Consider the following 22280-nt stretch of genomic DNA (forward strand, 5'->3'; position numbering starts at 1 on the left):
TTTATGACAGGTTATGTTGTCTTGGTAATGTCAAGTTGTCATGACAAAGACACTGACAGGTTATGATGTATTGGTTTATGTCAAGTTGTCATAACAAAGACAACTCCAAAATGTCATCATTGCATTAAAAATGACATAATTAAGCGAATGACACTTAATGACAGTTGTCATAAACATGCACAAAAACTCCTTCATATTCATGACACGTGTCATGTCATGATTATGAAGGTGTCATGTCAGTCTTATGCACACCCCTTCAAGTAAAGTGTTACCAGATAGTCTTAAAAATTAAATGATTGATTTTATTTCTCGAACTCCTTTTCATATTTTTAAGACATTTGAAATTGTCTATTATCTAACCTTCTGTTGAAGCTGGTGGTTTTATTTTTAAACTTAAAAAATAAAATAAAACATTATGAACTGAAAAATATTAATGATGCTGTTATTAAAAAATTATTTGACAGCGTATTAACACCTAATTACATTTTAATGACAAATTAAACTTGTGCCACTGAAAAAAATTTATGACATTATAATGGCCTCAGTCAACATCATTACCAACCACATGGCAGTTTAAGGTTAACCCTATAAGATAAGTAGTTTCTTAAATTTGATAATCTGTTATGTCATGTTTATGACAGGTTATGTTGTCTTGGTAATGTCAAGTTGTCATGACAAAGACACTGACAGGTTATGATGTATTGGTTTATGTCAAGTTGTCATAACAAAGACAACTCCAAAATGTCATCATTGCATTAAAAATGACATAATTAAGCGAATGACACTTAATGACAGTTGTCATAAACATGCACAAAAACTCCTTCATATTCATGACACGTGTCATGTCATGATTATGAAGGTGTCATGTCAGTCTTATGCACACCCCTTCAAGTAAAGTGTTACCAGATATTGTTTTCAAATACATTTGTCAATAATGCCAATTTAATAATAATATATGTTATATATGTTAACGTTAAATAATTATTAAAAGTTTAATAATTTAAATATTTTAACCATAAAGTTGAATGAAAAAAACTCTACTCAACATCACGTCGTTCCACCAAGTCTGTTCACGTAAAACCCTTGACACTTTAAGACATTGATAAAGAAATTAGATAAATTGTGTTGGTTATGTATGTAACCCTTGTTCCCTGAATGAGGGAACGGAGACATACGTCGAAACTGACCAACAAATTGGGCATTGTTTTCAGAGACCAAACTACTTTTGAGTGTTTTAAAATAAGCCAATGAATATTGGCATGTGATTCACGCATCCTCCCCGCAGGACGGGTATGAATAAGGAAGCGGAATCACTGGATCTTTGCTTTACCGCTGAGGAGCCGTTCAGCGGATGCACAGTACCTGTGGTGACGGGAAGTACACTTTCAGTTGGTCATGTTTGACATATGTGGGAACTGACAGACGAATTGGGAATCCTACCAACATGCCACAGATGCTGGCCCTTCCAGCACCCTACTTGTGCTCCCTGGACTGCCCTATGTTGGAGCGGGAAGTCAGGGCTCTAAACAGAAAAGGTCAGATACTGCTGTTCTGCGAGACACACTCAGTGTGACTATTAATTAACACTAGGAAAACATCAGTGATGCGCGGTATAAACAATCCGCACCCGATCAACGTTTTCATCTAACCAGCCCGCAAAAACTCACTACATTGTTTAAAAGTAGTAAATGCTTGTAACCACAGGCACCCGCTCATTTTGGATCAACCCGCGCATCACTGGAAAGAGTGCCTGTCTCGGGAGATGAAATGCTGCTGAGCCACATCCATCTAAGGAAGGAGATGTGGCAGTTACACGAAAGGACTAACCAAGTAGAGGAGTATAACATACGTCAGTTTCTGAGGTGGTTCCAATCTAGTTCTTGGGGGGAAAAAACACCGGCAATGGGTCGAGTATGGAGAGGCAAACAGGTTGCTCCTCTGTGAGGTACACAGTCTGGTTGACCGAATCCAGCTCCATACTGACATAAGATATCCTCTGACTGAGCACCATGTCCATGTGTTCTCACAACTGATCCCGAGACTGAGCTTATATGAGCAGTCATTGAGATAGTTGATGAATGCGAACACTGTGTTCTCTGAGTGGAATAATGGCTACCTCTGCAGCTTTCGTGAAAACACAAGGCGAGAATGGGAGGACTTTAGTCCATCAAGTTGATCACTGCAAACCAATCTTGAGGACGGATGTATTCAAAAAATTTGACCGGGAGCTTGTGCAGGGCCTGATTCAGGGCCTGATTCTCACGCAAGTCCAAGATTGGTTGTAACCCACCGCCTTTCTTGTGAACAATGAAGTAGGGGCTGTAGAACCCCGTCCTCATATTGGCTGGAGAAACCGGATTGGTCGTTTCCTTCGCCAGTAGGACATAGATTTCTGCCCACAAGACATGAGCATCTCTGCTTCACACTGAGCTGAAGTGGATGCCATTGTACTTGGTAGGGCATCGGGTAAACTGAATCATATAGCTGAGTCTGATGGTACAAATGAGTCAGCAAGATGGAGCTTGACTAGACCAGCCACCAGAAACCGATCAAGCAGGACCAACGGGACCAGGCAACACACTCCTACCCCCTTGTGAATGGATAGGAGGAAGGGAGATGCAAGGCATTGAAGCGTTGCACGCTGCCAAGCTCACCCTCATGGGGCCTAGCTGCTCTTTTATTGAGAATGTGGGTACCGCTGGAAGAACAGAAACCATAAATATTTCCCCCCCAGACAACATGTCAGGGCCGCTTGCACTTGTCAGTGGACTTCGTGGGACCCTTGGCAGGTTGGGAGCCTTCCTTACGTCTGGCCACCTGCTGGGCCTCTCTTGGGCTTAGCAGGGGCAGAGACAGACACAGGGGGATGCCCTTGGCGAGGAGAAGTATGCAACGCTGTGGGCAATGACTGGGTGGAGACAGCAACTGGTCATCGGGGCAGGATGTCTTTAAACTGCCTCCATCTGCTATTGGGCCACTGAGAACTGCTGGCTGAAGTTCTCGATGCCATCCCTGAAGAGTCCAGTCTGACAGACAGGGGTGTTGAGGAACCAAACTTTGTCAGGCTCACGCATGTCTGCCAAATTTAGCCATAGGCATTCCTGAGCCACTAGTTTGGACATCGCCCGACCCAGGGAGTGTACGGTGAATTTCATCGCACGGAGAGCGAAGTCCGTCGTCGTACACAGTTCTTGCATAACCCCTTGGTCGGAACTACCCTCATGAATTAAGAGTACAGGACAGAGGTGACCTGCCAGTAGCACTGCCACCCCACCTCCGAGGGTAGTAAGAGAAGGGAAAATGTATTTAACGATTCATAATATAATTATAATTAATTCCCTTTTTATAAAGACAAGCAAATCTCATCTGTAAGCTGCCTGCAGGCATGTGAGACAGTGAGCATGGCCGTCAGACTTGATGGCACATGGCACGCTGAATGCTCAAACACTTATGAAAAAGGCAAGACGAACAAAGTTCCAACGTGGCCAGAACGTGAACCACCCATGAACACAGTCTCAACATGCTTTGGGGGAGCCCAAAACGTACTCGGCAGGGAACGTACTCGGCAGGGAAAGCCCCACTGTAATTCTCAGGTCAACAAGGCTTATTAGCCTAAGTAGCCCTTTTCTGGTAGCCTGACAAGCCAGACCCACATCAAGATGTTTGGTCTGGAAACTCACCATTGAAGGGGCTCAATCTGAGGGGCGGGATAAACGGTTGTCTTTCAAACTCCCTCTGCAAGGTGTGCACGCAATTGGATAGCGCTACAACCAACCAGAGCAAGTTGAAAGATTAAACTTATCTGGTTGGCAAAACTCAGAACACATCTTCCCTTTTTAAGAATGACTTCAGTGCCGTTCTTTGTTCTTTTCTCAGAGAAAAGCTTAACACCAAGTCTTCCAGAGTCGCGGTCAGAGCCGATTCGAAAAACCGCAGTTTGCCAGTTTCTGTGTTTACTAGAAGCATGCAAGCGCAACTCAGGCGTCATTATGTTAAGCCCCGCCAACCGACTCTATACACGATGTGATTGGCCCGACCAGAGTTTGGCGTTTACAGCTCAGAAGTGTATTGAGAGTTGAGAGCGGGCAGATTAGATTTGCTGCCGCTAGGGTGCGTCTAGATTTCTAGGCTACTTTACTGGTGCGCCTGAAAAGAAACTTGATCGGGGAATAGGCCAAAGGGCTCAACAATGCTTGAGGTTTCATTGTCTCGACCACTCATCTAGAGTGCAGAGTGATACGCTAGGTTGCCGTGACAACCCGTGCTGTCAGCCAGCCGTTCACACAGCGCACCGAACGTGATTACACCTCCCTGAGAGAGCATAGATCACCCACAAATGCAATCTCACATGTTTATATATGAAATACATTTTAATGAGGCCATCAAATGAGGACAGGAAACAACCACATCCAGAAACACACTGGTTTGAATGACATCTTGAAAAATACGCAGGGTCAAACCGTTTAAGCTCTTTTAGAGGAAACGCTCTGACAATGCTGAATCATACAAAGGAATGGCCGCGGCTCACAGCAGTTTGAAAGTGCAAGCCTGCTGTGAGTACTCAATCTCATTGAAGATGCCCAGCTCTGAGCTGTGAAAACAGCTGTTTGTTCGTCAAACGTGACACGACCACCGCTGACCTTACTATCACCCACACCAGATTCAGAGACATCAACTCCAAAGGCAAACTCGTAGTAACACTACTTGTAAAAAACAACACTGGAAACCACTGAAATTGTTCGGTTCCGAAGCAGAAATCAAAGATGCGGTGCTCCCGCTTCTTTATTTATACCCGCCCTGCGGGGAGGAGCGTGGAACATGTGAACCGCATGTCAATGTTCATTGGCTAATATTATAACACTCAAAGTAGATTGGTCTCTGATAACATTCCCCAATTTGTGAACTGAAATGGAATTATATGAATCAAGCAGTTCAATCCAAGTTTACGAGACACAATAGCTTTATATGATGAACAAATTTAATTCACATATAAACACTGATCAGTTAAAGGGTTAGTTCACCCAAAAATGAAAATTATCAATATCATTAATTACTCACCCTCATGTCGTTGGACACCCGTAACACCTTTGTTCATCTTTGGAACAAAAATTAAGATATTTTTGTTGAAAGCTGATGGCTGAGAAAGGCTTCAGAAAGGCCTCCATTGGCATTCAGTACATTCCCACTGACCCACTCACAAGACCCATAAAGGCACTAAAGACTTCATTACAAAGTCCATCTCACTACAGTGGCTGTACAATTATTTTACAATGCGACGAAAATAGTTATTGTGCACACAAAAATCAAAATAATGACTTTATCCACCAAGTTATTGATGTGAACTCGACGCATGCACGAGAATATGACGCAGCTCCATCGTTCGAATACATGACCCGGAAGAGGAGGAGCGCCGCTATCGCGTGAGTTCCAGGTGAGTTCACGTCAGAGACCTACACAGAAGACAATAACTTGGCGGATAAAGTCATTATTTTGATTTTTTTGCGCACAATAACTATTTTCGTCGCATTGTAAAATTATTGTACAGCCACTGTAGTGAGATGGACTTTGTAACGTCTTTAGTGTCTTTAGTGCCTTTTATGGGTCTTGTGAGTGGGTCAGTGGAAATGTACTGAATGCCAATGGAGGCCTTTCTGAAGCCTTTCTCAGCCATCGGCTTTCAACAAAAATATCTTCATTTGTGTTCCAAAGATGAACGAAGGTGTTACGGGTGTCCAACGACATGAGGGTGAGTAATTAATGAAATATTTTTCATTTTTGGGTGAACTAACCCTTTAAGATACATTCAGAGATCAGAGAACACTCATATTAGGTCAGTGGAATCTCAAGTATGCTTGATTCATATGAATTTATCTATCTCTTTATGAAAGTTTGGGGTGAATAGATTTTCAAGGGAGGAACAGAAATCACTCAATCATGCAGTTTTATTAAAAAAATATCTTCATTTGTGTTTTGGCTATTAATGAAAGTCTTATGGATTTGGAACCACATGAGAGTGAGCAATTGATGACAGCATTTTAATTTTTGGGTGAACTGTCCCTTTAACCTTAACTTATTTCAGCTAAGATAAACCAGAAGGCTAGTTCACTTCAAAATGACTACTGGAGAGCAGTATGACATCACACTGACCTATGTAAGGGGGTCTGATTGGCTCCATCCCTGACGTTGATGATGTCTTCCACTCTGTTGTAAGAGGAAAGCATGATTTTAACGGCATCCAGAGCACCCTGAGTGCAGGCAAAGTGGAGGGCCGTGGATTTGTCACACTGCAAAACAATCAAGCCACACATACACAGACATTGAGATGGAAGTCAGCTATTAGCCTGACATAAGTAGGCGAGGCAGGGCCAGGTAATGCAAGAGGGGGACAATCTCTCAGCTGCTGCCCTAATAACACAAACCATTAATGAGAGAGAACCCTGAATTGCTGTGGCAATGGATAGAACGGCCAAGCTCGGTTATAGACGTAAGTGGCTGCAATTTGTATCAATTTAACTATCTGAAGCAATTACTGAATGCATCAACCCTGCTCCTACAGACTGAAGACGACGACTGGAGGAGTGTGTGCGTGTGTGTGTGTGTGTGTGTGTGTGTGTGTGTGTGTGTGTGTGTGTGTGTGTGTGTGTGTGTGTGTGTGTGTGTGTGTGTGTGTGTGTGTGTGGGTGTGTGTGTGTGTGTGTGTGTGTGTGTGGGTGTGTGTGTGTGTGTGTGTGTGTGTGTGTGTGTGTGTGTGTGTGTGTGTGTGCGAAATCGAGAGTCAGGAAATCAGACTGCTTTTGTATTCATTGCAAACCACATTCTTCTATGGCTGCATTTCATGAAAGGACTTTTTTTCAGAATCGTGACATTATAGCCTGACATAAGGCATATTTAACAATTTTGTTATTTTTGTCCCCAAACTTTTTACTGAGAATGGTGTGGTTTAATGTATCGCAAAGCTTTTACAGAAATAAGTATTGATGATAATGGGCTCGTGATCATATTATATCAAATTGCAGAGTATTTCATTCCAGCTGTAAAAGAAGTATGATAAAATATGTTTATGACTTAATTCAAATGGCTAGATAATCAAGTCAGCAGAACGGTGAAGTGATGGTTTCAACCTGCCATGATTTTGGTTTATAGGCCTATTGAAGACCATTTTTACTCCACATAAGAGTAAAACATGCTCTGGTAAATCATAATTATATGTCAAATTTGATCAAATGTAATAACTATTTTTTGTCACAATTTTGACTGTTTATGTTTATTTATGTTATGTTATTATTTTGAATATTTTCATAATTATGTTTTTAATGTCATCATTTTAAGTCTTTTTGTTAAATAATTATATTATATGAGGTTTGTGATGCTGCAGACTAATGCTCTCTGCACACTGTCTGGACATGGAATTTACACCAGGTTTCCTGGTGCTAAAGCTTTGTGCATCACTCAACTATTAGCAGGCATTTTTTTCAGTATGGCCATAGTGGGTATGAATGTTCCCATAGATTCAACATTCTGGTGCAGCGTTAAGGTTCATCTCACTTGTGACCCTGAGATAGAAATGAGATGCTGGGTTGCTTTGCCATAATTTCTGCATGCCTGAGAGCGACTTCAGCCAATAGAAGCTGATGATGTTTGGTCCTTTTTTTTGGGCTCTGTTATCTGTCACAGGACTACGTTTCGCCAATGAGATTGAAGTGATTTTACACATGCGTACCTATAGCGTCAACGTTCTGACAAAGCATCTCGTTCCCTCCTCAGAGAACCATGGTTACAGTCCTTAGTGAGACATTTTATACCTCTTGAAACAGAACTTACCTGTTGCTGATCCACTCTGGCTCCTTTAATGATGCAAAGTTTGATCACCTCAATGTTTCCCCCACGTACAGCTAGATGGAGCGGGGAGCTTTTGGTCTTATCCAAAAAATTAATGTGCACTGAACTGGAATAGCCCAGCTCTTCTCCTTCATGAGGATGAGAAAGAGAGGAGATGAAAAGTTCAGCTTCATTTTTTCCTACTTGACAGTTCATACAGATAAAAGTAGATGCAGAGGCATTTTCAAAAATGTGTATTCTGTCATAATTTGCTGACCCTCTTGTCATTGCACAAGTCCAGTAGAACACAAAAGGTTAATTTCTGAAGAATATCAGAAATTGCCATTTTTACAATATAATGACATAAATGGCGTCTGGAGCTCCAAAATGAGAAAGCACCATAATGTTATTATAAAAGTGTTTCAGACAACTCATGCTTTATATTTTTAAGACTTCTGGAGTCATACAATAGCAAAAACTTGGAATATAGTGCATATGGCATATCATTTTTATACATTTTTATACTTTTTTAAAGTAAAACAGATTTGAAATGATATGCGTGTGTAAAGGATGACTGAATGTTTATTTTTGCAGTAACTATCCCTTTGATATTACAAAGCATGACTGCTTTATTTGGCAACCATGTGACATGCTTGCAAATAAATCCCATAGTGCTGGAGGATGCCAGTCACGTTTGACCTGTTGACCCTTCTATCTGTTTTAAATGTTTTGCATTTCAGCATCTAAAAAATTGGACTGTAATGTAAATTAAAACTGTGTCATTTGTCTCTAAGTCAAAGGGAGCTGACGGAAAAAAACCCCCACAAATATTTATGTCTTGAACACATCCTTCCGGACCACCCATCCACTGTGCAGAATCTCAGTGCCTGTCTAAGCAGCATGGTGAATGGGTTGGGAGTGGATTCGTTATGGTGAATTGGTGGAACAGGATTATTAAACTTGCTTACCAATTTTCAAAACCAGCTCCATGGCCTCTTTGGCACCTGCAAAAGCAACTGTATGGATGCCATAGTGACCCAGTTTGTTCTGATGACACATCTTGGCGCCGCGTTTGAACTGTAAGGAAAGAATATAATCACTTTTATTACACAATATGTGAGATTCTGGATTATGTCTGTCACACATCTTTTTTTTTTTGTTGCCCTTTGTACTCACAAGAGAATGGAGAGCTTGGCAATTATTACTGCAGCAGGCCAGCATCACAGGGGTGTTTCCCAGATCCCCCTCCAGATTGACATCTGTTCTGTCACAGGACAGAAGGACCTGTGCCAGACATGAGCAAAATATTCATTGTTATCTGCAAGCCACACTATTAGTATATTTCCTCCAGCATTTCAGCGCAACAAGAAGCACATTCTGCACGGAAGATGGCTTTAAGGTTCCCACTGAGCACTCCCTATGCTATCGAATGAATATTTCACAAGCCAGAAAATCTGTATGACTGTGATTCAACTGTAGGCACGAAGAAGCAGGTAATTACAGCGTGATGAGATTACAAGTGTAGAAATGTTCAATAAACAAGACGTTAATACTTAGTAACTTACATTTTAGACACAATATTGTAAGGCAACGTTTCTAATTTAAACATTTCTTTTTCATTATATTTCAGCTTTATTCAATTACTAGAAACAATTACCAACAAAGCCACGACAGAATTGACTAGTTTTTTAGTCCTGAATCAATTAATTAGTGATGAATGAATCGGTTAAATTAATAATTTAGTGATTCGCTCATAAAGTCACTGGCTGAAATCAGAAAAGCATAGAATGCTAAAGCAATTTGGTAACACTTTACAATACGGGTGGACTAATATGCATTAATTCATGCTTAATTAATGCACAGATAATCATGAGTTACTGTATTACTAATGGTGGACTAAACCATTTATTAATGATTACTGCATCAGCAACTAATGAAGATTCTATATGATTAATAGATTATTGTTATAAGTTAAATGTCATAATGTATTAATTCCTTAATGTTGGGGCACACGACTATTAACAAATTGATTAAGTAATATTTAATAGTGGTTATGGGATTAAATTAATTTTGAATTAATTAATAGTCATGGGCATTATCTCATATGTGTTGAGATAATTCACACCTTAATTTACATTATTAGTTAATATAATATGTTATTAAGGAATTAATACATTATGACACATTTAAATAATAACAATTTAAACTTTATCTATTAATCATATAGAATCTTCATTAGTTGCAGTAATCACATTAACTCATGATTATCTGTGCATTAATTAAGCATGAATCAATGCATATTGCTGCACCCGTATTGTGAAGTGTTACCACAATTTTATACAGCAGACATAATAAGAATACAATGCTACAAATTCAGGCAGTTAATTGAATGAAAAGTATGTGAAAAACAGTAGGCCAAAAGATTAGTATGTCTGAATGCATAGCATTCAAAAAGGCCATATCGTCCCAAAAAAAAAGTACCCAGCAGGATTCTGAAGTGAATGGGAGATGAATTTCATTCATACTACCATATTCATACTATAGAACATATTTTTGATGGTCCTGAAGTAAATTTCAAAATGAGTATTAGCTATTGGTCAGTGGGCAATTTCAGACAAAGCTAGTGTTTTTTTTATTCTTTTTATTTAATAAATCAGTTTCGTGAATGATTTGAGTGACAGAAATAAAAAGTTCTGTCATGAAATTTGGAAATATGGCAGAGGCTGATAGGTCCTTCATTCAGTTTGTTAGCTATCACATTGTTATCTGATAGCGCAGCTAAATGGTTGCTGTGGCATCAGCTACCAATGAGCTTTCTGCTCAGCAATCAAATGTGACCAGTCACGGGAAGTAGGGACACAAGTCGGTTCTGGGGCATTTTGAGTTATTCTGAAAGTGTAGTCTCTAAGCTTTCCAACGATGTGGAACATATGGAAATCTGATAATATTTGGAGAAGTTGTGGCCATCTGAATGTAGGCATTTAGAAAAGTTTGAACGACAGAAAACAACCTCTAAAGTTTTGCAGTTCTCACCTGTTCTCACCTGCTGGGAGTGACAATAGGGCTCATTTACATCTCATTTAGATAAGCCATACCCCCTGTAAAGCTGCATGGTTGCTAGTAACGACAGACGCAACGGGAAAAATCGGACCGCATCCTTTTAATAATAAAGGGTAGAAAATGCTAACATTACCATCTAAAAGCCCATAATAGTAATGTTTTTTTTTTGGCAAGTGATACGATGCTAACGATTACAATTAAAATTAAGAACAATAGGTAGGTATGGGAAGGTCTAAACATGAGATAACGTGTACGTGTTCTTAGAATGAACACAAAACGACAAACTTTGGTGTTTATGGAAACACACCCCATAAGAAACAGAAAAGTATTCTTGCAAATCTCGTTGCCTCCAATGAAATAAGTCGTTCGGGCACACTTTCTGTTTGCCAGGGTCTTCTTAGTGGATGTACTGTGTGTCTGTTCGAAGGGGATAAAGATAGAGAAATGGGTAAAGTCCGAAACCGTGGCTATAGTGTAGCGGTAAGGCGCATGTCATTAAGTTTTGATGCAAAACGCTCAGAGGTTCGAATCCGCCTTTTGCCACACACTCTAACCGAGAAACACTTATTAATAAACACATGTTAGATGCTTTATTTCCACTTTTCTAATATTTTCTCAAATCTTTTTGAAAATAAATGCCTTTCTGATCTGATATGTGATGGGAAAAGGGAGTAGAGAGAGTGTGGCAAAACTTGATGACATGCACCTTACCCTACATTATAGCCACAGTTACAGATTTGACCCATTTCTCTGTCTTTATCCCCGTCAAATGTTACTATCGATATAGCCTCTAATCTCTTACGGTCCAACTCATCTGATGCCAGTCTGATACATTCTTCCTCTTCTTCATCTTCGCTCAGTTGTAGATTAGGGATATTAAAAATCGAAAAGTAGAGCTGCCGACTTGTGTCCCTGGTTTCCGTGACGGGTCACAAATACTGGTAGTGCTTGCTTTTAGCAGTATGTAGTGCGCTTTCAGTAACCCTCCACCTTCCCCAGCTCCACCTGTATAGATCTGCTATATTATGTTATATGTGCAGCAGCAGCATATCTGTGAATATATTGACAGTAGTAAGTACAGCAATAATCACAGATCTATTCCACCACAATCAAATGCAGAACAGTTTTCAACCAAAATATTAAGTAGCAAAATTTGTATTTTTAATAATTGAGCAACAAAAATAAAAAATCATAAAAATTAAGCACCAAATCAGCATATTAGTATGATTTCTAAAGGATATTGTGATACTGAAGACTGAAGCAATGTCTGCTGAAAATGCATCTATCCCATTACAGGTATAAATTATATTTGAAAATATATTAAAATAGAAAACAGTAGGTTAAACTGTAACAAGGACACAAAACAGTACTTTAGAAATTCAGAATATTACTGTTCTTGCTGTGCTTTTGATTCAAATAAATTCGAAGCATAAGAGACTTATATAATTTCGACAATGCATATTTAATGCAGTCTAATGCACATTATACAAAAAAACTTAAGAGAATGCATATCTATACTGCTCTTTGCCCTGAGAGCACACAAACAGATTACCAGCAGCATGTGTGACTGACCTCTACTAAATGATTGTATCTTTTAGTGACAGCCAGATGCAGAGGGCCCATCAGGCTGCTGTTGAGGATGTTGGGGTCAGCCCCCAGCTCCAGCAGTAATTCGCAGCTCTGCTGTTGATCCTGCTCCACAGCCCAGTGCAGAGGAGTTCTGCCTTGCTCATCTTGTACATTTAGCTCTACAAAGCAAAAAACACAATATATGCCATGGATGTGATGTTCAGGAAGGTAGGACGTTCAGAAAGGGTTCAGAGATACGTAGTCATTATTCATGGAAAGGCATAAATGATGATTTCAAAGCAAATAATGAATTCACCAAATAATAGGAAAATGTTGATTTACAGATAAATGTTTTGATCAATTTAATGGACCCTTGCCGAAAAGTATTATTATTTTTAGTTTATATATTAATTACCCTAAACAGTAAATGGTACCCCTAAATACCCTAAATGTTAGTCTATCATGGTTTCCACAAAAGAAAAAAAGAGAAATATTAAGCAGCAAAACATATTAGTATGATTTCGGAAGGATCATGTGACACTGAAGACTGGAGTAATGATGCTGAAAATTCAGCTTTAACATCATGGAAAATTGGTTAACCTGTCAAGACAAGGTTAAGACTTCATTGATTCAGTTCAGAGTTCAGAAATGTCAGGGATGGATCTTATGATGACAAAAACTAATCTAAAGACTAACATCATTAAGGTTCAGTTAAGGGTTACTATTTGTTTCAGCTTTGCGTAGGAAACTGTGGTTGAAATGACCAATGAACTCTTTAGAATTGGCTGCAGGGGGAGTTCGGGACTGGTTTGAAAAGAAAAAAGGTTTGAGAAAAGAAAAAAAAAGTATTATTTAGCTGGTTAGCCAATATAGCCAGCTAACAAGTGTCTAAAACCCCTCTAAAACCCCACCAGAACTCTTAGGCTAGAGACCAGCTATCCACCTTGGGCTGGTTAAAGTTGTTTATTTCAATAGGATATTGCAATGTAATAGGTGTAATTAAGAAGAGAAATGTGCACTCTGAATATCATTTGGTAGTGAGTGAACCAGTGGCTCTGTTTTGTGAATGATTTATTAAAGTACTGTTATTAAAATAAGCACCCCAGTGACGTAAGTGTGTTATCCCTGAGGAGATTATGTGATAGTTTTATAATCATTAGAAAATAATGTGCACACTGACCTGATGTGATCTAAATAGCCAAAGACTGGTACGAAACAAGGCCTAAGGACAAGGCCTTCAAAATAGATCTATACTTTTACAATGCAATTAGTGCAAAGCATAGACTCAAGTGTAACTTCTCAAAATATGTTGTTTGTTATGATGGTTAAACAAAATTACATTTTATGCAGATTAATAAAGATGACATATTTGCGCCTCAAAAGTCGGATCCAATTTTTTAATTCCTAGAACTGGATCCTAAACTTTAAAGTTTTTTACATCCTTTTTTTGGTGTAGATTGATCTAAAAGTATTCTTATGACCTACAAAATGTTAGTTATATTTATGGGTTGTCAGATTTAATTTATTATGAAAATGTCACAGATTTAGCTGTTTGCTGGGATTATGTTTGTCTGACCAATATTGCTTGTCTGGCTATCACCAGACCAAGCTCAGTTTAAGATTGAACATTGGTCTGGGGAGCCTGCTCTGTATTTTCTACTGCACAAGAGGCGGGATCAATGAGCATTATACAAATGTCTCTGTATGTATTTGGATAGTCCTTCAACCAGTCAGACCAGTCAAAAGGCGTGATCAACAGGCAATGACCCATCGTTTCTCTATCCGTCATTGTGTTAAACCTGCCACGCGCCCAATCTGGCAACACTGTGAGCGCGGGTACGAGGCGAACATGTGCGCACGGTGGGATCCATTAGTAACGGATTACCATTGAAACTTTGCATAGGCAATGCCCTCCATGTTCATTCACGACAGTCTCAGTTAGCGCTGTCTGCTTGCCTGCTGCTTCACAGGGTTAGGTCGCGGTGCGTTCAAAAACTGATATTTATTTACAAAAACAAATTATTTAGAGTCATTTAACTCAAGCCTGATTCAAGTCTCAAGTCATGAATTACAAGTCAAAGTCAAGACGAGTCTTTTATTAATATTTGTCAAGCAAGTCTCAAGTCTGACTTGAGTCAAGTCATGTGACTCGAGTCCCCCACCTCTGATAACCAATATATAGAACTGATATTTATTTATCGTGTTATTTCTTTTTTTTTTTTTTTTACAATTACAGCAACTGAACTGAGATTTTAAACACTGTAATTTTTGCAATTTCACTGCCTTACATACAGGACAAAAGACATTTACTTTACATTAATAAATAGTATGAAAGAGTGCTTTAAAAACATACAGTGCAAAGTCTTTTTAACATTAATGCTGTTTCACCTTTATATTTACAACATGGCTTTAATATAATAAAAAAAAACAGGTGACAAGTACTGGACACCTATACGTGTTGTGGCTAATGAGCCTTCGTCAGGGTGTGAGCCACAACCACAATCTGAGTTCATTAAGTTTATTAATTATAATATTAAAGGGTTACTTCAGCGATTAGCATATGGCTTTGTATCAGTAGAAACCCTGTAGTATATTCAAATTATTGTGCTTTCCCCCCTCATATCTCCCCGAGACAAGAGATTTATGCATTTTATTTCTAGAAAAATTCCTCCTATGATGCAAATTGACGATTTTTGCATCATAGGAGGAATGTTTGCCCAAAGGCTAAAGACTACAGCCAGCAGAGGGAGCCATTTCCGCATGTTTTGAACCGCGCGTGGGGGATGGGAGATAACACTCAGCTTGCAGGGAGAGCTCAGCTGGCAGCTACAGGCACTCATTTAAACGGAGCTATGGTGTGCAATGTAAGTCTTTTAACTTCTCAAATTAATTTCTATGAAAGTTAAGCTTGTAAAGGCATGAACTGAAACGCGCCAGACTGAACTCGCGTTGTGAATGTATGCCGCGAGTGTAGTCGCGATTACCTCAGCTCTTAGCACTCGTGCAGTTAGTGCCCAGTGCTGTGATACTCGCGCTGTGACTCACTCCTTATATTGAACACATTTTAATTGTAGTGTCTTCTCTAACTCAGTCACTGTAATCAAGTTGGTGGCGTTGGGGAATGGCACAGGGCAGCGAAGCATTCTGGGAATTGTAGTCTTTCATCCCCATGGGACAAAAATACATATTCTGTCTTTTCTCAGTCTAGAAAGCGCCAAATTCAAAAATAATTTCACATTTCTACTACATTGATGACCCAGTTCAAATACAGATTCATCTTCCCAGCGCTGAAGTACCCCTTTAATCATCATCTGGTCATGCTGTACAGGACTAGGGGGAGGATTATTAAAAAATACAAGGAGACTGTATCTTACCCAATATATTGGCTTAATTTCAGTTACATTTCCATTTTAGATTATGTAAATTTTTAGATTTGTATTGTATTAAAGGGTTAGTTCACCCAAAAATTATATTTATGTCATTAATGACTCACCCTAATGTTGTTCCACACCTGTAAGACCTCCGTTCATCTACAGAACATAGTTTAACATATTTTATATTTAGTCTGACAGCGTAGGCACACTATACTGTCCCTGTCCAGAAAGGAAATAAAAAACATCATCAAAGTCCATATGTGACATCGGATGGTTAATTAGAATCTCTTAAAGCATCGAAAATACATTTTGGTCCAAAAATAACAAAAACTCAGACTTTATTCAGCATTGTCTTCTCTTCCGCATTTGTTTTCAAACCTCAAATAAAGATTCAAACGGTCATGAATCAGCGTATTGATTTATGATTTGGATCACCGATGTCACGTGATTTCAGCGGTTTGACACGAGATCCAAATCATGAATCAATCCGCTGATTCATGACCATTTCAATCTTTATTTGAGGTTTGAAAACAAACGCGGAAGAGAAGACAATGCTGAATAAAGTTTTTGATTTTGTTATTGTTGGACCAAAATGTATTTTCGATGCTTTAAGAGATTTTAATTAACCAACTGATGTCACATATGGATTACTGTGATCATGTTTTTATTCCCTTTCTGGACATGGACAGTATAGTGTGCATACACTTGGATACACTGTCGGACTAAATATAAAACATCTTAAACTGTGTTCCGAAGATGAACGGAGGTCTTACAGGTGCCGTACGACATTAGGGTGAGTCATTAATGACATCAATTTCATTTTTGGGTTTACTAACCCTTTAACAACTCAGCTGTATGTGGACACCTTTTTGGGTAGAAATGCATATTGCATTTTTTTTTTGCAAATAAAACTCCCATAGTCCATATAACTAGTTGTAGTTAATTTTAATATATAAATTCCGTTAAATCATCAAACATTTGCATGACTTGCCAGTGACTTGCTTGACCCAAGCTATGACTTGACTTGACTTGTCTTGACTTGACTTGACATAAAGCATTGACTTGACTTGATTGTCACAACAAATGACTTGGACTTGCTTGTGACTTGCACATGTGTGACTTACTCCCACCTCTGTTGGTTATATAACAGCACATAAACATGCAAATAATCGGTATTGGTATCGGTTATAAAAAAATCTATATCGGTCTATCACTACAAAAAAAAAAAAAACATTTGCAAGATCCAATGAGTTCAGGACGATGGTACAGAAAGTGCTAAAATGCTAACTTGTATCCGGGTTTGGGCCTACAAAAATACATCATTCTTGCAGCACAATTAATTCATGCATTTTTTAACATGTTTAATTTTTCCAGCGAAACAACAGACTTCTCTCTGGGGATGTATAAACTCTGTTAAACTACAATCGACTGCAAGCTCACATTCAGATCTGCCTCCATCCAATCAACAACTGATGGACTGAACTAAGTCACCATCCTATTTTTTTTTTATTTTTTTTATTTTTTGCATGATAATATGAAGTAAAAACCTGCCCCTACTTCCATTACATTGCAATTTAAAACCATGTCAAGGAGTAAGTCTTACCCTCAGGACCCACAGTAGAAACAATGAGCCGAATTATGTCCAGGTTTCCTCCGGCGGAGGCATACTGCAGTGGGCTAGCTCCATTCTCATCCCTTGAGCTTAGGTTTTCTGGACTTTTCTGTATCAGGTGATTGATGGCAGAAGCCTTCCCTCTGAAAGCCAACTAGCAGAGGAACAGATTATAAAAGCATCATGCCAAAGAAAGGTGAAACGCATTGAAAAATATTTTGTTCTGGTCGCTCTTGTAGGCTACATAATAGAGAAGTAAACATATACACATGGCATCATCTTTTGAAAATATTTGTGCTCCCATCCGCCCTTAGCTTTCCGAAACTCATCTATAGTAGAAACAACACGCACCTCAAACACATCCTCAGAATCCAGGTCTGTTTCCCCTTCATTTATCACACATTTGTAGAAGCTGTTTTGCCTCACAAACTCCTTTCCAAACTGCATTTGGGGAGCTTAGTGAGGATATTCTGTAAAGACAATAATCAATTGGTGATATTAATAATAACCACATAATGGCAATGATTGTGTTTTATTTTGTGCGCTGATCCTCAAGGTTAAACTGAGAGCAGGTGATTGGACTTGCACACAATAACCTCACCAGTGATATTTATTATTGTTTTTGTTCTGTTTTATCATTGAACTTGAATATCCACACTGGCCAGCTTTAAACTGGCATGACTATTAAATGGATTCAAAGACAAACATTCATTGGTGATGAACTGTGAATTCTGACACCTTTTTATCAGAACTAGCATTTACTTCTTGGGCAATTTGAGCTACAGTAGCTTGTCTGTTCGATTGAACCACACTGGTCAGCCTTCGCTCTCCACGTGCATCTTTGAGCCTAGGCCGTGATCCCATGATCCTGTCATCAGTTCACCCCTGTTCCTTTTCTTGGACTACTTTTGATTTTGATAGACTGACCACTGTAGACTGGGAACATCCTACAAGAGCTGCAGTTTTGAAGATGCTGTGACCCAGTTATCAAGCCATCACAATTTGGCCCTTGTCAAACTCACTCAAATGCCTCTCACTGTACACATCAACTTTGAGGAGAAAATATTCACTTGCTGCCAAATACATCCCACCCACAAACAGGTGCCGTGATAAAGAGATAATCGGTGTTATTCACCTCACCTGTTATGTTATGCCTGATTGGAATAATTATATTTTCAAACAAACAAAAAAAAAAAAAAATGCTGACCCCAAACCTTTGAATTTTGTATATAGATTTTGCATATACAGTTTATTTTGGTTATCATTGTAGCATTTATCTAACACAAAACATAAACAGACATTTACTTGAAACAGATACATTAACTTCAAAACATTAAAATCAAAAACACTTATTTTGGTTTATAGTCCATGTTTGTTAGCTTTGAGGTCATCCATATACTAGTACAGGAGTTTTCAAACTTTATGATGCCAAGGACCCCCAAATATAATGAACCTTTCATGGGGGACCCCCTTCCTAAAATCCATCTATATATGTGACCCTGGACCACAAAACCAGTCATAAGAGTCTTTTTTTATTTATTTATAAAGATTTATACATATATCTCCATGGAACTTGATCTTAATATTCTAATGATTTTTGGCATAAAAGAAAAATGTATAATTTTGACCCATACAATATATTTTTGGCTTTTGCCACAAATATACCCGTGCGATTAGTGACTGGTTTTGCGGTCCAGGGTCACATATTTGTATGTATGAAAAAAACATTTAAACTGTTAGATAAATAGTAAGTTTGACATTATAAATACATATTATTTCCAAACTTAAATTGGCTGTACTTAATGTTGGATGAATAAACCTGAAGAAGAACATTTTCAACTTACGTACTGCGTTAAGAGCACTGCCTTACAACCCCAGTGAGCGAGATAAAGGGGACTACAGTGAGAAAAACGCACTAGAAAGATATAAAGCAAACATATACAAATCTTAAATTGTACTGTAATTTTATCCATTTTTTGCTTTGTCTTTTTATTCCCTGAAATTTTCTGGGGACCCCTTAGAACCTTCTGGGGGACCCCTGGGGGTCCCCGGACCCCAGTTTGAAAAACCCTGCACTAGTATACTACTAAACGTTGTTCAGATTTCAAAATTCAGATTTATGTATGTAAAATGTGCAGTGTTTTTCTTTGCCGAAAACTGACAGAAACTATTGATGACTCATCCAGCACTGGTTGTCCTTCATCTGAAAACCACTTACTTCTGTATAGTAAAGTCATGGCTCATGGCTGTAATGTATAGGCTTTTGGCTATTTTAATTGATCATCAGTTTCATGGAAATAAGGTATTCAGACCCACTTTATATTACGTGGCCTTAACTACTATGTACTAACATTGTAATTAATAATTTGATACAAAGCACTTATTGTGTACATACATGTTTTTACATTGTACTTACATTTTTAAAAATACCTGCATGTTATTACGTCTGTAATTAATTTATGTAGTTGTAATTACACAGTTGGCACTTCCCTTACACCTAACCCTACTCTTAAACTTACCCATACCACCCCACCTGTCCCTAACTCTACCCGTATCCCACCTCAATATCAGCAAAGGTGTTTTGCAATACAATTTGAACACAGTAAGTACATTGTACTTATTTTTTGATGTAAGTACATATAGTACTTAAGGCCACCTAATATAAAGAGAGGCCAGGTATTCAAATAAAATGTATTTACTAAAATGATTTTCCGACACTATATGAGAGTAATCACAAAATTGAGTGAGTTAACAATCACAATTAACATGAAGAATGAGCTGTTGTCATGCTTCACCTCAGATAACTACAATGCTGACTATCACTTAGATGGGTGTACGGAAGCAGGAACATCAAATGCACATAACAACCGCCTGTCTGATTGGAACTACAGAAAAAGCTTTACTCCATTTTAGCTGTTTACTGATGTCCACACACTGAGCCTTCTAGACTGAGGAGTCAAATTACTGAAGATCCTAACTTAACTGCTGACAACATCCACATGCTTTTAAATTCCAATCGAGGCAGTGCAGTGTGCATCTTTTTTGTGATATGGACTAATTCAGTAACTGCAATGGAACATATAATTTTCAAGAAAATCACATTATATCCCCTGCCAGATAAATGCGCTAATTTATGGATTTCCGTCTCTGTGTAATTTGCAGCGGACACAGTGAATACAGGAAGTATTTTTATTGTCAAGATGAAGCACTAAAGACGGTTGCCAAGCAGTGAGCAAACACTGCTAAATGAGACAGACCCAGGCTGCTGTAAAAGCAACAGTCTGCTGTTGGAATACGGCCCATTGCACAGGTGTGCTGAGATGCAAATTGTTTTTGTTGTCATCAAATCATTTTTATAGTCTTAGAATTTGCAATATATAATAGAGGAGAAAAATATACATTGCAGTTCTACAGAATTTACCCATATAATGTGATTGAATCTGAATTTATTAACCCCTTGAGAGATCCATCTCGTTTTCGAGGGGGGTCCTAACAATTATGAATAAGCATGAAGTACAAATATAAATAAATACAAGCATAATCAGCGTAAACAACAGTGACAGAATCAATGATAACGTGCAGTCTACCTTAAAATTGGATGATAAGGATTGTTTAAACAACCTACATTATGTAATCGATCTAAAATCTGCAGGTAAATTATTCCAGTATATTGGACCTTTAAACACAAATGCTCTTTATGCTTATAAATGCACAAATAGTTTTTTTTTTTCCTTTTTTTTTTTTTTTTTTTTTTTTGCACGAAAAAAAAAATCTGTACAACTTTAATCTTACTTGGTAATTTTAGGAAAAGGTACAAAGTATTGTTTTAGGTAACTGGGATAGTTAAAATAAATACATTAAAAATATAAACTTAAGCCAATAAATGTGTCTTCTTACATACAGAGATGACCATTAAAGTGCATTGTACATTGTACAGTTATGAGTGAAATAATTCATCAACCCAAAACAAATCTGCTAATTCTATTGTATGCTCTATTAAGCAAAGCAAGATCTGATTTAGCTGCTGTTTGATAAACCACATCACAATAATCGAAAAACGGAAGTATTAGTTGAGAAACAAGTTTCTTACGTACACTATATAAAGTAGTAGAAAGTATTCCAATGTTGACCTTTTTTATCATTAAAGTTTATTATTAGTTTATCAAAGTTTATCATTAAAAAAATGTCAAAGAAACAAAGCAACAGTAGAACATGACACATTTTTATTATTGTGAAACTTTTGTGAAATTAGAGTTGATAGTCAATTTAAACATTATTATTAAAAATATATTGCACCAAATCATGAATTGGTATTATACTCAAATTTAATATAAGGGCATACTTTCTTTTTTTTTTTTTTTTTTTTTTTGTAATTGTTACTAAATACTTACTAATCATAAATCAAAAATAATATAACAATAGACATAAAGAGAAGATACTTTTTCCTACCTAGATGATGTGTCTCCTGAGCAGTTGTGTGCTGTGGTCTTGCTCTCTCTCAGTATGAAGTGAGTTATATACTGTGTTGGTTGAAGGAGATCCAGTTACAGTGGCTCTTACTCATCTGGTAATGTCATCTGACGCTATCATTAAACCCCATGCTAATTTGACAAGAGGCTTCAGTACTTCAAATGCTGGTAAATGTAAGTGAATGTTCAGACAATGGTCTGTGGTTTCACATGTAATATTACTTCCCAGAACTGAAAAAAAGGATTTAGGAAAACAAGAACAAATGTGGCTTGTGGCTTCCATCAGAGTACTAAATCTTTAAAAATGTATTTTTGGTTTGTCCTTGGTTAAACATTTGCATTATTTAAAAGGAAATGCTTGAAAAGTTATACGAATAA

At 38.0% G+C, this 22280-nt stretch overlaps 1 protein-coding gene across 1 annotated transcript in view; it reads right to left on the reverse strand.

Annotated features, from left to right (window-relative positions):
• trpa1b (transient receptor potential cation channel, subfamily A, member 1b) overlaps positions 1–21939 on the reverse strand; it is a 48260-nt gene extending 26321 nt beyond the window's left edge. The window contains exons 1-8 of the mRNA XM_067434626.1: positions 21883–21939; positions 17785–17903; positions 17425–17587; positions 12451–12626; positions 8995–9102; positions 8787–8895; positions 7822–7967; positions 6148–6284 (exon numbers count right to left, since the gene is read on the reverse strand). Coding sequence (XP_067290727.1) covers positions 6148–6284; positions 7822–7967; positions 8787–8895; positions 8995–9102; positions 12451–12626; positions 17425–17587; positions 17785–17880 — 935 coding nt within the window. The 5' untranslated portion in view covers positions 17881–17903; positions 21883–21939. The remainder of the gene's footprint in view (positions 1–6147; positions 6285–7821; positions 7968–8786; positions 8896–8994; positions 9103–12450; positions 12627–17424; positions 17588–17784; positions 17904–21882) is intronic.
• Positions 21940–22280: the final 341 nt, after the last annotated feature.

This window comes from Pseudorasbora parva, chromosome 24 (assembly GCF_024679245.1).
Source record: "Pseudorasbora parva isolate DD20220531a chromosome 24, ASM2467924v1, whole genome shotgun sequence".
Classification (NCBI taxonomy): domain Eukaryota; kingdom Metazoa; phylum Chordata; class Actinopteri; order Cypriniformes; family Gobionidae; genus Pseudorasbora; species Pseudorasbora parva.